Raw genomic sequence first — 15,758 nt, forward strand, 5'->3', positions numbered from 1 at the left:
CCAGCTTTAGGGTTACCAGACTATAATAAACCTTTTAATTTATTCTGTCATGAAAGAAATGAATTTGCTCAAGGAGTATTGCACAAAAACATGGGGACAGCTATTGTCCATTAGCTTATTACAGCACAACACTTGCTTCTGCTGCTAAAGGTTTTCCACCCTGTTTAAAGGCAGTTGCCACTGCTGCCATTCTAGTTAACCTTGCACAATCACTGGTGCTCAGGCATGATCTCACAGTAGCTGCCCCTCATTCTGTATCATCTCTTTTTGCTTAAAATGAAAACTCAACCACTCTTGACTGTAGGTCTAACTAGATATGAACGTACACTTCTTTCTGATCTGTCTATTTCTCAGATCCGCTATCCTGTTCTAAATCAAGCATCTCTGTTGTCTACTGCTGAGGATGATGAAGAGCATGATTGTGTGTGTGTAATTAACTATTTGCTTTCTCCTGGGAAGGACTTAAAGGAAACTCTTATACCCAATGCTGATCTGAACTTGTTCATGGATAGCTCCTGTGGAAGAAATCAAAGCGGGCAACTAACTTCAGGAATAGCCACCTGCACTAAAGAAACAATATTGTTGCAACAAAGATTAGCTGAGTTAGTGGCTTTGCAAAAAGCCTGCGAGTTAGCCAAACACAAGGTGGCCAATATTTTTACAGACAGCTGCTATGCTTTTGGGATGGTACATGATTTTCGGCAACTTTGGAAAGAGAGAGGGTTTTTGACCTCTTCAGGAAATCAAATTAAAAATTCAGAGTACATAAAATCATTGTTAGATGCATTTTTTCTACCTAAGAGGCTGTCTGTAATCAAATGCTGTGCCCATCAAAAGGGCAAGGATGTTATAACAAAGGGCAACAATTTGGCAGACCAAGCTGCTAAACAAGCAGTGGTAGATTGTTGCAAAAATCTGTATATGGTAACAATAACAAACTGCAACAGTAATGATGTGTTTGATTTTGAAAAGTTGTCAGCCTTTCAAGCTGAAGCATACAGGGAAAAGTTCTGAGGTGGTTCGAGGATGGATGTAGAAAATCCTCTGAGGGCATATGGCAACATTCGGATGGCCGACTAGTGGCACCTGCCACTTTGCTTCCTTACCTGGTGAAGGCATATCATCTACCAGCCCATACAGGTAAGACATCTTTATTTAATCAAATTACCTAAAGTTGGTATGCCCCTCATGTCTTCTCTTTGATACTTCAGTATGTACGAATTTGTGGCATATGTCTAGAGTATAATGTAAGTAAACATGCCAACAGTAAGACAGCATGTTTACCTCCACTCTGGTGACCTTTTGTTAACATACAGATGGATTTTATCCAGATGCCTAGATCTTATAATTTACAATTTATTTTGGTGGTGATGTGTATGTTCTCAGCATGGATGGAAGCTTACCCATGTCGCAAAGCTGATGCAGTCACAGCTGTTAAAAATGTTTTGCATGATTTCATACTGAGATTCGGTATATCATGTACCATCAATACTGACCATGGAACACATTTTAATAATTCATTGCTTAAGGGATTGTGCAAAGTTTTTAATACTAAGTTGAGTCTTTACTAGCCCAACCATCCACAGTCATCCGGATTAGAGGGAAGGGTAAACAGAACCCTTAAGAATAAAAGTTTGAAAATTTGTGCTGAAACCCACTTAAAGTGGCCCAAAGCCCTCCCCTTAGCATTAATGAGTATGAGGCCTCTCTGAATGCCACCAGGAAGTTGAGTCCATATGAAATATTAATGGGGAGACCCATGGCCCTTCCAGCTACCCCTGCAGCGGGAAATGCTGATTTAGCCCTCTCAGATGATGCCATGATTTCATATTGTAAGAACTTGATTCGTATTTTGCAGCAATATCATTGAACAGTAAAAGCAGCATTACGAAAGCCTCTTGACCAGCTCTGTCATCAACTACAATCGGGTGATTGGGTTTACGTAAAAATTTTCCAGAGGGAGAAAGGCCTCAGCCCATTGTAGAAAGGTCCTTTCCAGGTCCTGCTGAAAACCCTGACTGCTGTTCATTGTGCAGGGCTACCAATGTGGATCCATTCATCTCATTGCAAGAAGACCTGTCATGTGGGGACCCCAGATGAGTCACTGCAGCCAACAGAGGGAGCTTGAGGTGTGACCGATAAATCATCTGCCCAGTGAGGAAGTAAACTTCAGTAGCACTCCATGATGAATCCAGTGACAACAGGTACCCTTGCTTTGTTTCTGCTGCTGTTTCCTTCTATAAACTGGTCGCGAGAAAACAGTTTCTTGCTGGACCTTCGGCAATATGCCAGAAATATAAACAAAAGAAACTGCTGGATATGTTCGCATATACCTCATCATTCTAAGGCAGAGATTCCTATGATTCCCATCCCTACATCACAAGTGTCACTTGAAAAGGACCTTAATGACATCAGTCTAACCTGGTGTAATGTAACTGAATTTTCAAAGGTTGTGTCTCTTCAACTTGCAATCACACATCATGGAGACACATTATGCCAGAAATGGGACTGTACCAGTAGGCAAAAGCAAATGTAATGATACCAGGCATGAAAGCGTGTTAGACTCTTTGCACTTCAAAAGTTATGACTGGGGGCATGGCATGGGCATGATAAGCAAGCGTTACTCCATCTGTGGTGATCATGCCTACCCCTGGTTTTCTACAAATTGGCCAGGGTGTTGCTTTGTAGGCTATATTACTCCTGCTATTCAACATTTCGACAACCCACCAGCAGAAAGATTGAGAAATAAGTGAGCAATCCACTGGGCAGAACAAGTATTTTCAGTTTTTAATCCTGGGTATGGCGTGCAAAGGACAATGCTTGAAATCACCATGCTTGCTTATATTCTGCAGGAGGCGGCCAACAAAACTTTCCATCACATCAGGATGGCAAATCGAGAAATGACTGAAATGTGAACTGTGGTGTTACAGATTTGAATGGCACTTGATATAATGCTTGCTGCAAAAGGGGAGGGGTGTCATGTGCCCTCATAGGGAGTCATTGCTGTTCATATATTAGTGACTATCATGATGAACAGGAAAAACTGGCAAATTTCATGGAACAAAGGGCTGAAGATTTGGACAGCACATCAAAACAATGGACACTTTTTGGATGGTTGGGCAGTAGTTTTTGGTAACCTGAGAACTAGTATAATCCAGAGTATTGTCATTGTACTTTTTATTATATTTTGATCATTTTGGTATTTTCTGTTGTGAAGGTTGTGATTACAAGATGTTTAAGCTCACCTGCACATGAAATGCCACTGCATGCACCAATCAATGACAGTTCTATTTTGACAGATAATGATAATAACTATTATGATGCTGAAGCATATTTTATCAAGTTAAGAAAAATAAAAATATAATTACATGTATGGTATGACACTAATAGTGTCAAAGGGGAGAAACTGTTATGGAATAAGATCAGCTTATCAAAACTGTATATTAATTTCAATTTCATTAATGATGCTATAATCTGATTGTTAAAAAGCAAATATAATTATATGCAGGGCTGTGGAAAAATAAAGCTTCATAAGCTGAAATTACTGTTGTGCTTTAATTGCATTCTTTTAATATGTAACGAGGAAAAAGTAAGTGTTGTATGAAGCCAAGGCATGTTAGTTACTGTAAAAGGAATTTGTTAGCCTGACTCCTCCAGGCTATGAATGTGTTATTGCTAGGGAAGGTTTGAAACATCCAAGGTCAGAAAACAAGACCTCTTGAAGCAGGTGGGTCATGTATAGGAAGGTGTTCACATCAAATCCGAGGTGAAAATCACGAAGGATGAGGACATTTGCAAAGTCTTTCATTTGTTATAGTCATTATAACGTAACAAAATTGCATGATAGGTTTGATGAGAAAAATGTATAAAGATGCAGTTTTTCTCTGTCAAGTGCGACTGATTTACCAACTATTATGAAGACTGTCTCTCTCAGTGCTGTAAATAAAATTTCTGTTTGCACATCCTGAAGTGTTGTTCCTGACTGAAGGCATATAAGGTAAATTCTTAATGTTATTTATTTATGACTTTAACAAGACCTAGCTGGGTGAGTTTGTCAGTTATGCCTGAGTGGGTTATAGTATGAAAAGCCTTGGATAAATCTAGGTAGGCTGTGTGCACAGATTTCCTCTCATCAAGGGCCTTGCTGACTGTCTCAAATAAGTCCACCAGGTTTAACAGGCATGATCTCCCTTTGACAAATCCAAATTGAGTAGGGTCATGTGTTTGATGGTTACCAGTGTCTTTGTTGATAAGGTCCACGATGATTCTCTCCATGGCCTTGCAGATAAGTCTAGTCTGGCTAATAGGTCTATAGTTCCTGGGGTCAGTGGAAGCACCACCTTTTTGCAAGAGAATGATGGCCTTTGTCCATTCAGCTGGGATGAAGCCAGTGCTTAGACTATGATTGAAAAGAGTACCAAATGGCATTGCTAATTCTTGTTTGAGCCCATGTAAGACACAGCCTGGGATGTTATCAGGTCCCAAGGATGCTGTCTTTTTGACCTTAGAGAGGGTGTTTACAACCTGCTCTTTGATGATCCAGGATAGAGGACAGAAGATAATGATGTCTTGGGGTAAGTGTGGCTGGGAAAGGGGAGTGAAATTTTCACAGAACCTGTTGACTTAACAGGTTAGCAATGTTCACAGGCTCAGTATATGTGTTATCATTAACTACCAGTTCAGCACACATCTGAGCCTTTCTTTTTAAGTTACAGATATAACTAAAGTGCACCTTATGGTTGTCCTTGTCAGGTACCGCTGCATCAGTGCAGTTGTTCAGGTGTTTATATAAGGCATTTAGAACTTGGCATAGTTGTCAGTTCCATCTGATGGAGGAGGAGGTGCAGTGATGCTATTTATACCATCCTGTAAGAGGTTATAATCTGTTTTGGAGAGTTTTTTTAGTTTAGTTTGTGCTACAGGGGGGGTCAGGTGTGATAGTAACTTCAAATGAGACTGATTCGTGGTCAGATCTCACCAGGGATGACCTCACAATGGGGGTGCTACAGTGGTCCCCATATTGCTAAGCACCAGATCCAGGATGTTGGCACCCCTTGTGGGGGTGTCAACTAGCTGGTCCAGGGCATTGGAGTTAATGAAGTTGAGGAACCTTTGGACAAGTGAATTTCCAAGAGTCATTTCCACAGTCAATGAATGGATAGTTAAAGTAGCCCAAACCATTGTGTTCAGATGTATCTTGATAGACTCAAGTAGATCCAAATAGGCAGAGGGGGTGTTCTGATTCATGGAGGGGGTCCTGTAGCTGGCAATGACTTGAATACGTGTCCTGCCAACAGTTAATTGCACCTGAAGTATCTACAAGGGATCATACTGTCTAACCAATTTGGAAGTATCTTTAATGAGTATTGATACACTGCCTCCTTTAGTTTTTATGCCTTCAGTTTGTGGTAAGAATGTGTGGAAGGATGTGTAGCCCAATATGGCTGGGGCACTCTTCACAGCCTTGAACCAGGTCTTCATGACTGCACAAATGTCTATGTCTTCCAAAGTGAGGACTGCTTCCAGTGAATGCAGTTTCATGTTAAGACTCCGAGTGTTTAGCAGCAAAACCTTGAGGTTATTCTTAGATGGGGGTTTTACATCAGGAATTCTGTCCTTGAGACACTGCCTAAAAAATCACTATGGGGTGGCAAGAGCCTTGACCAGTAGCTGAACTCCCAGGGATGACAGATGAAGACCATCTCTGGCAAAGCATTGAGGTCTGTCAATCATGTCATCCCAGGCTGAAATATACTGTATCCCCTTGGAATGACACCAGAAGTTAAGGCAATTATTGAAATCAATCATTTTCTATTTGTATTGAGGCATCATCCTAGGTGAAGATAAAATGCTGCTCAAAGCTAGGAACATACCAGCCTAAATCACATAGTCCAAGAGCTCAATCTTGTCTCTCTTCATATAGTTGAGAGGTATATCTCAAGCCGTTCACACCAACTTGGACTATGACAGTCATAACAGTACCTGTTGTCGAGAGACTTGAGTGCATGTGTGACATGGTGGATACTGGCACCTGGCAGACAACTGACCGTGATCTTCTCCCTATCCAGCGTGGTGAGAGGGGCCCCTGTGTGTCTCAGGATGGAATCACCTATGACTAAAATGTTTGGTTTTGTGTTTTGCCTTAAGGGCTTGACAGGTGAGACACTGGTAAGTGAGCTATTATGTGTATTGTGTTCTGCAGAGGAAGTATTATGTGTAGCATGCTTGTGTTTGTGTTTAGGAGGTCTCTGGTGTTAAGGTATGTTTCTGGTGAGGACCTCCACATATGTAGGTATATGGGATGTGGGTTTGGGAGGAGTAGGAGGTGAGGTGTGCATGCTGATGACCCGATTATTGACTAGTGTGCGAGAGAGCATGGATTCAAGGTTCTTAATATAGTTGCATCTCTCACATGTTGAGTTTGTGTGGTCTAGGAGCAGAGGGTTGTTGGTGAAAATTTGACAGTTATTACACTGTCTCAGGATGCCCATGTCGACCAAGCTAGCTGGAGAAACTATTAGAAATTGTGCATCCATAGTGTTGGGTAAATTTATATGATCAGGAAGAGAGTTCGCACATAGGAGGGCGAGTGAGTGCGAGGTGTGTTGGAACCTCTGAGGCTAGGCTTAGTGTTCTACCTGACAGTAGAGCTGAGCCGCAAAAAACCTCTGGAGGACCACAAGCAAAGTCCTAAGGAAAAATTAAACAAGCAAAATGTTTGCCACTATAACCACCAATGGTGACTACTACTATCCATCAGTGAATGATGGTGCACTACACACACGAAGCAAAGATGCGTGGCTTATACAAAACAAGAAATAATCCATTTAATTCAAACTAGCAAATAAGGATGGAAATAACTCTTAACTCAAGCTAGCAAAAAAGGATGTACTCTCTGAGCTTAAGTCCAATCACCCCTGATTAGATGGGACCCAGACAGCACTCTCCTCCCACAGGAGTGCAGAAAGGCCTTCTCCAACAAGGATGGCTTGAATTTGATGCTCAGAGGTTAAAAAACAGACCCAGACACAGCAAGCCTGGAACTGGGCTATGCTACAGCCAAACCAGTACAATATGCAGTAAAATGTGGCCAAAACAGTTCCAACAATTCAAACAGACAATAGAATGCACATACTAATTAAGAGTGCAATATAAGAGCAGAAACAGGCACGTATAATTAGTTGGAACAACGGATGCCTCAGATCTTTCAGTATCTCAGTAAAGAGCTGGCTTTAGTGCTCAAGTGATACAAGGCAGTCTAGATTCTGTAAGACTGAATCTAGCCTATGCTAGATGCAGAGGTATTTGAAATAAAAAAAAAAAAAAAAATATATATATATATATATATATATATATATATATATATATATGTAGACACATGCACACACACACACACACACACACACACACACACACACACACACACACACACACACACACACACACACACATAAATATGTTTGTGTGTGTGTATATGTGTGTGTGTGTGTGTGTGTGTGTGTGTGTGTGTGTGTGTGTATATATATATATATATATATATATATATATATATATATATATATATATATGTTGTATATGTATAATTTAGACCTGAAATCACTGTTAACTAGTCTTCCTTAGATGATCTTAATGATCATATATAAGAATAATTGCTGTATGAATTCTGCTGTGTATCATTTTTACTAACTACAGTATTTCTCCTGTAAGAGATAGATGGAGTAGGTGTGTGTGGGGGGTGGGTGAGAGAGAAACAAAGGCATTTCAGTAGATAAGGGGCACTTGAGGACACTGTGGATCACAGAGAGGGTGTTGGGGAAGGGAATTTTGTGCTAGACCAAAGACTTAGCTTTATAGTTGACCAGTGTGTAGTCCTAGTCTGGATATGGATGTAAAACCAAGGCCAGCAGTGCACATTCCCTTTATACTCTCAGGACCAGCCTACATTTGATAACTTGATTAGTGAATTATGTGTGTGCACTTTCCTTTTTTTCACTTTAACTTGTTGGGTACTAGTTGTTACCAAAAGTATGTCTGTATAATCTCTCATCCACATTGTAAAATATACTGAGGCTTAGTTTTGGACAGTAGTTACTTTATTTTCTAGTCAGTTGGGTTCTAAAAAACAGGCAGAAATTTAGCTCTTCCAACAAAACTATTTGTGTCACAGCTAATGGGTGTAGCCCAAAAGGATTCCAGCATGCCAAAGTGTTCAACAAAGAGATGTTGCAGATTTGTGTGCAGCCTGAATGCAGCCTGGAGACAGCTTTGCAAGTGCTGCGGGTGTGCAGGAGGCAGAAAAAATATATGCCAGATTATATATTCCTCGATCTGAAAGAGGTATGGGCCTCCTTGAACCTTATTATGTTTTTAGATCTGCAGTTGTGAGACTGCACACATATCTGCTAACCTCATCAGATCCAAACATACTGAAAGTTTTAAAACATGAGGAAAGGAAGTCTAAGATGACGTTTTTGATTAGTTTATCAGAAGCATTCCACTGCCAGGTAAGAATGGAAATCAAACCAGAAGTAGACAAAAGTCAGATATCAACTGAATGTGCCAAAACACAAAATAAAGAATATAAGAAAAAGGATCAGATGACAAGGACAGAAATGTGGAAGAGCCATAAATACAGTGGCAAGTATAGAGATCTCCTGGAACAACCTCATGCTGAGTAGGATTTGTCACAGGAATGGTTAGGAGACGTGTTGAAATCAAAGGATGAAAGGTTACTAATGGTAGCCTAGGATAATGGCTTATGTATTCAGTGGTTTACCTAGTGCATTGAACATGTGGTAGGACTAGACAAATGTAGGTTCTGTAAAAAAAATGGAAACAGACACATATCTTCTTGCTGTGTGTGATATACTCACAGAAGAGGCCTGTTCACTGAACGGTACAATAATGTGGCAAGTCTATTGCATTGGGGATTAGGAGTAGCTGCGAAGCACTGGAAACATGAACCACAAAGCATTATAGAGAACGATTAACTGTACATCACATGGGATCAGCCATTACCAACAATTAAAAAATAGAGGTGAGAAAACCTGATATAGTAGTCCATGAAAAAAAGATAATGTAGCATTGATACTTGAAATAGCTACACCTAGTGATTATTTACAGAGGCGAACAAAATCATAAAATATCAGGATTTACAGGCAGAAAATGAGAGCAATGTGGAAGAAATATACCCAGATAGTTCCAATAATAGTAGGAGCAATTAGTCTAATAAAAAAGACTGTAGTCATACTTAGATATGCTACTAATACATACAACTCTATGAATCGCAGAAGAAGTCAATTCTTTGCACACTGTGAGTGCTGTGAAGTGCACTTTTGGTGAACATTAAAGACTGAACAACACTAATTTCATGAGCTTTAACTATACCTTGACTTATGACTCATGATATTAGAAACCCAAAAGACTTGGAGAAAGTATAACAGTAGAATGATTTTACTAATTTTATACAGGCTTTTGAAAGGGTGTGTAATCAATACCAAGCTGACCAAGGGCAGTGAGTGAGGATTTAACTCCTTTTCTCATGGGCAAAGTGATGCATGCAGTTTCCAAACTTAGTGATACTGACTGCTTAAATTATGCTAAAGTTAAAGAATGTTTACTTATATTTTTAAAACTGTCTCCTGGAATGTACAAAACATGTTTAAGAGAGCATACAGGAAATGAATATGACAGGTTGAATACATTTCAGAAATCAGCATTTCTTTTTATAGATTTGTGAGTAGATGTAAGCTCATCATATCTGAAATACTTACAGATCTTTAGAAGAATGAACAAGCCCACAGTACTCTGCCTGAGGACATGAGGATTTGGTTGTCTGACCAGTAATGTAAAGCTGGTGAAGAGATGGGGGAATCTGTTAATTAAGTGGGTTGCAACTGCATAGGTTGGGTACTCAGCACTGCATATGGATATGTTACAACCCATTGGTGGCAGCCTAAGCCATCACAGCAGGTCCACATGAAAAGGGGGGGAGAGGGAGTTTCTGTTACACACCCAGGTTTTGGGGTTAAATATTTCAAAGGTAGCTAACAGTGGCATTCTGGTCACACTGTCCACGGAGGCAGGGTGGAAAACAAAGGCCTCAGGAAACGGCAATGAGATCAAGCACTAGAAATTGGTAGATTGTCTGGGGATAGCTGTAACAAACTACCACAAAAGTCTGTAACCTATCATGGTGAAAGAGAAAGAGGCCATTGCCAAGAGGTACACAGCCTCCAACCTAACCACAGTTAAACCTGCAGTGATCAAAAAGGAACAATAATTGCCTGAGCAGCTCATTTCAGTTAGGGCCTTGATAGTAAACCCTCTTCAGGTACCTTTCACTAGAATTTATCTGGATTACAAAGGAGAAAAGTAGCAAACAGACAGCTGTTTTGTGGATATCCCTGCTGATATCATTATCAGCAATAGCACTAATAAAGCACTACATTACATGCAGACAGGCACTGTGTCAAACACATGGAGAAGGCAGTAGAGGGGAGTCTGATCTGGGGTCAACACCCTCCAATGTCAGGTATAACAGGGTAGCCAGAGCCAGAGAGTTTTCTTTTGGGCAGCAGTTGATGGCACTTATTCCCGTTAGGCACAAAAAGCTGCAGTAAACTTTGGAAGGTCCTTTCATCACTGTGAGGAAAGTGATTGATGCTGACTATATGGCAGAGTTGCCAGCAGGAGGTAGAAGCAGAAACTTTACCTTGTTACCATAGTAAAGCCCTTTCATGATAGACAGACTCTGATGCTCTGAATCTGCAGTGGGAAACAGGAAGAACTAGAGGGTGATCTGGCGGTAAATCTCCTTAGTGAGGCTCACCTTAATGGATGAAGTTGCCCTCTACCAGCAGTTATCTCCTTATCAGGTTCAGGAAATCTGAGCATTATTACAGGCATTTAGGATATGTTTACTGATAAGACAATGTGCACTCACCTGATAGATCACCATGTGGACACAGTACTCCAGCAGCCCATCAAACAAGTCCCTTATAGGGTGCCTGAAAGAGTTAGGCAAACCTTAACACAGGAACTATAGGCCATGCTGAAACTGGGGGTAATCCACAAATCTAACAGTGCCTAGACCTCATGAGTGAGCCCAGTACCAAAGAAAGATAGCAGAGAAGGTTTTGTGGTGCCTAAAGAAAACTGAAAAATCATATAGAGGCAGGTGTTTGCCCTATTTCCAGGGCTGATAAAGCATTAGAGCAGCTGAGTGCATCTAAGTATCCAACCAATACTAACTTAGCTGAGAGTGACTGTCAGGCAACCTTGACACCTACAACAACAGGAGGTCAGCATCTGTGTCCCCATGTGGGTTATGAAAGTTTACAAAGATGATCTTTGGAATGTTGAATACTCCAGCAATTCTTTAGAAGTCAACAACTGCAAAATTTCAAGTGGCATAAAACAAAACCAAAAATAAAAATAAATACACCACTGAAGCAGCTGGTCCAGGAATTTAATATTTAATAGACATACCAGTTAAGCACTTAGCTCTTTCATTCTTATTACAAACATTTATGAACTTCATCAGAACTATAGACATCCACTGTTTCACAAATTTTTAAGTAGGTATTTAAGTCACATCTAAAAGTATGGATTAAACTGATTAAATATTGAGTAAACTACAGCCATTTATTGATGAGTTTAACCATGTTTTATTGCTAGGAAACTGTTCTACCAGTCAGCCACAAGTGTCAATTAGCTAGTCACTGAACTGGAATTACACTGCTACTATATTGTTTTCTATAGGTATAGAAAAGAGGGTACAGATGTGCACTACTTGGATTTATTGCTCTTCACAAAAACCTCCTCTAGCTGCCTGCTGTTGACCTAAACCTTGTCACCACGATAAACAGACCATGCTGGAGGGATAGATTCCTGTCCCAGAGACTTCCCATACTCTGGAACAAACTACCTATCTATATCAAACAAAGCTTCTCATTAGCACTCTTCAAGAAAAATCTTGATGATTGAATGGGAGATAGGACATTCACCCCGGGGATCACTTCTGTGGCTCTGCTCGACAGGAGCACAGGAAAACAATTTTCTTGGGTGGCGAAAGCCAGGGTACCTTTTTGGCTAGGCGTATATAGGCTCTAAGGCCAATAGCCTAGTACCTACCTATGAACCTATGAATAGCTATGCTGGATGAATGACGAGAGAGCAAACCTTAGAGGATTGATTCAACTCAAGTGCAGCAAGCACTTTATAAAGAAAGTCATTTGTTTTATTTTATGTTATGCTGTGTTATTTATTTATTTATTTATTTATTAATTATCTATTTATTTAGTTGACCAGGTTAATATATGGCTTATTCTGATGATAGACCCAAGATCATATTCATACAGACCAGAGAAGTAATGCTTTGAGGAAATTCCCTACTCTTCATGATAAGTGCCATGAGCTCTACCTGGACTGGCACTAACACAGTCAGATGGGACCTTGATTATTGCCTCATCTGAAAGATGGCAGCTTAGGAGCAAACCACCCTAGTGCTACACTGCTGTGTTAACATTTCAGTATGAATCAAAACAATGAATAAGATGCAGCAGAGCAACTGGAAGCAAAGTGGTACCAGTGACAAGACAATGGTTCCTTAACCATGGCTGTCAAGTCAGCAGGCATTCTGATGTGCAGCTGAGATAAAAAATTGTGAGAAAAGTCTATAGTTTTGGTAGGATTCCCTTAATGTTTGAAGACTGTAGTTTAAGAAAGCAAGCAGCAGGTAAGCCACTTTAGAAAGCTTAGCCTCCTGATATAATGTAACTGCTGGAGAACCTTGGTTTTATTCCAGTTGCTTTGCGCCATAGATATTGGTGCCAGTATTATTACCTATTGGCCTTTGGAAACCTTGACTGCTATCATGCTGTGTTGGTATTTTCTGTTGCTAGGTTTATCAGTATTATTTTTGAGTACTGTTATCCACTTTATTGTGAGCAGTAATATATTACAAAATGTTGGTAGTCGCAGGTTAATGAATCTGCCTCATTTTTCTGTTACTTTTTTGTTAATTTTAAGGCATACATTTCTGGATCCTGTTTTGGTTTTGCTTATGTTGGAGTCCATGCAGGAGTTTCAAATAAACCAGGTCAGATATAGATTTAATAGCAAACACTCATCCTTTATTATAAATCCATAAAATATAAAATACAGAGATAATTCCTGTAGACTATCAGATTATCTCTTGTTTCAAGCTCCTTTATTCTTTTTTGTTAGGAGTCTTCAAGTTTATTATAGTACTTAATCACTAAGCACGTAAATGCAATCAAACAATAAAAACGCATAAAACACAAATACAACAAAACAAATAAATAAATAAACCATACAGCACTATTTAAAAATTAAGTTTTTGACAAAATTAAAGCTGGTTAGTAGATTCATCATTAAACGCCAGGTTGAATACAGAGAACTTCAGTGAGCCCTTAATGCAGCACTAAATGGAATGTGGTAGTTAATACCATGGAGTAGACTCCAAAAGCATGGGGCCTGATATGTGAACAACTGAATACAAGCTGCTTCAAGCCATTCCTTAGGAACTATCATAAGACTCAGTACAGAAAAGCACAGCATCTACCAAGTAGGGAACAATTAACTCCTTTGGTTAAGATGTACCCATATCATGTATGGATAAAAAGACCAACACCAAGAATTTTAACTAGAGTATAGAATCGGAGAAGTCAATGCTACGTCTACAGCATGAGAGTAATACATTGATAGAACTATGTATGGATAATTAATCAAGATATGGAGTTTTGCACAAGCTGTATCTGATCCATCTTTGTATTTGGAAAGTCAATGTAAAGGTTACTGTAATAATTGTGGCAAGACGAGAGTGAGGCATGAATGATAACTGAGAAATCTTCAGAAGGTACTGAATAGTTTATTGTTGTGATATTCCTCAGACGGCAGCAAGATACCTTAACTGTATCAGGCTCCTAGTTCTGAAATAGTGGTCATGGTGAGGTAGACGGATATCTGAAGACGCATACCTCTAGGCAGTGGAGTGCTGTAGGTCTCAGTCTTAGCTCTGCTACTTTACACAGAGCTTATACTGCCCATTGAAGATCTCTTTGGAATGAAACAGCTGTCCTGTCACTGTTTTTTTTATTTTTTTTGGTCTCCTTGGTCCTTATTTTTACCGGCCCAACTCCTAGCGTTCCATATCTACGCCAGGTCTACAAGGCAAAACCAACGTAAGAGTTCATGGATCACTCCAGAGATTTACACAGCTACTGTGATTTTTTATTTGTTAACTAGGTAAGTAGGCTGCCACAAAGGCTTTTTTGAGCCAAGACTCAAACTCAGAGAACAACAACAACAAATATCCCAAGCAGATGAAGAGATACATAGTACTAATATAGTACGCAGTATTCAAGTAATCCACTTCCAGTACTTAGCAATCTAGTTATGCAAACAAGTCTGACAAGAAAGGTCACTTGATTATTTAGTAATTTGTGGTGTTAGAAATATTACAGTGAGATATTTTAATTTGAAATATTGCAGCCTTTATCCCTTCTACCTTGGATACTGGAGCTGAAAATGGCATCACCGCTCCTATGCTTTAAGGGAGCAGGGCATACATAAGGTAGGGGAAACACTCCACATCAGAGATCAGTAACCTACTGGTGGAGTATTACACTCCCTCATTTGATACACAGCCACTACAACGGTATTTCACTGTTAGTATATTGTGACTGAAATCACGGTATACTCACTAGCACCATGGACAAGAATAATAATTATAGGACATATTTCATTTAAACCCCAGAAGTAGAATTAGTGTACCCCTGTTAGAATGAATGCAGACATAAGTCAAAGCAGTCTAGAAGGATTATATATTATAGATTACATATTATTAAAGCACTGATACTTTATATGGGACTCACCCCTCAAACCAAGTTATAAAGATATCAAATTCATGCAGCATTTATTGATCATCTCCTACTTACCCAAATGACCACCCATAGTCCCAGGACTGTGGCCTCCAGTCCTTTGGACCCAGGTTCACAGTCACCTGAAACACTGTCATGTACATCATATTGGCCACCATACAAAGGAGTCCTGTATGGAAGAAAAATATTTATCTGTTAAATGTCTTAACCCCATCAACATCATTTCAAATACAAGCTGTTATGTTTTCCTCACTTAAATGATATAATCCTTGTATGACTTCTTTCAGCACACATTTTTTGTGCATTGTAAAGGTTAGTCCAAAAGCTGCACATCAGTATGATAGCTTATAAATGGGCTGACTTACTAGGTGATGAGTTCTAAATGAAAGAACATTCAAGTCACTAATTTAAATACACTACTTGTGTACTCTGAGATTGCTGTTCTCCATAGCAAATCACTCCTGGTGTGATTTATTATGTGCCAGCAGTAATAACACTGTCTTTGGTCTTTTCCCTTTTCAACATGTTTGTGTCACTGTGTAGTTGGTATATATAAGTTCAGAGGTGCAGGGAATTTTGCCTTCCCACATACTTTCTTTATCATAATTGTCAGTGTAATTAGTTTCCTCTAGGTATTATTAACTTTTGTATCAAAGTGCAGGACACCTAAGTAACCAAGATTCATGGCATGGCTGTGATAACACTCCAGGTGGTCATACATGCTAAGTGCTGCATAATGCAGCCGGACATAATATTTGCCTAGATCACCTGCATGTGCATAACTGGACCAGTGATATGGGTTGTGCAATTGCTGGAGAAATTTCTCTGATATTGATGGGTGCCTAGTTCAGT

General features: G+C 39.6%; 1 protein-coding gene across 1 annotated transcript in view; it reads right to left on the reverse strand.

Moving 5' to 3' along the window:
• The window catches only part of LOC122810003 (germ cell-specific gene 1-like protein), a 236,366-nt gene that overhangs the window by 32,167 nt on the left and 188,441 nt on the right, over positions 1–15,758 (reverse strand). The window contains exon 4 of the mRNA XM_044081552.1: positions 14,964–15,075. Within this exon, the coding sequence (XP_043937487.1) occupies positions 14,964–15,075 (112 nt within the window). The remainder of the gene's footprint in view (positions 1–14,963; positions 15,076–15,758) is intronic.

This window comes from Protopterus annectens, chromosome 1.part1, assembly GCF_019279795.1.
Source record: "Protopterus annectens isolate FY-2018-M chromosome 1.part1, PAN1.0, whole genome shotgun sequence".
Taxonomy (NCBI): Eukaryota; Metazoa; Chordata; order Ceratodontiformes; family Protopteridae; genus Protopterus; species Protopterus annectens.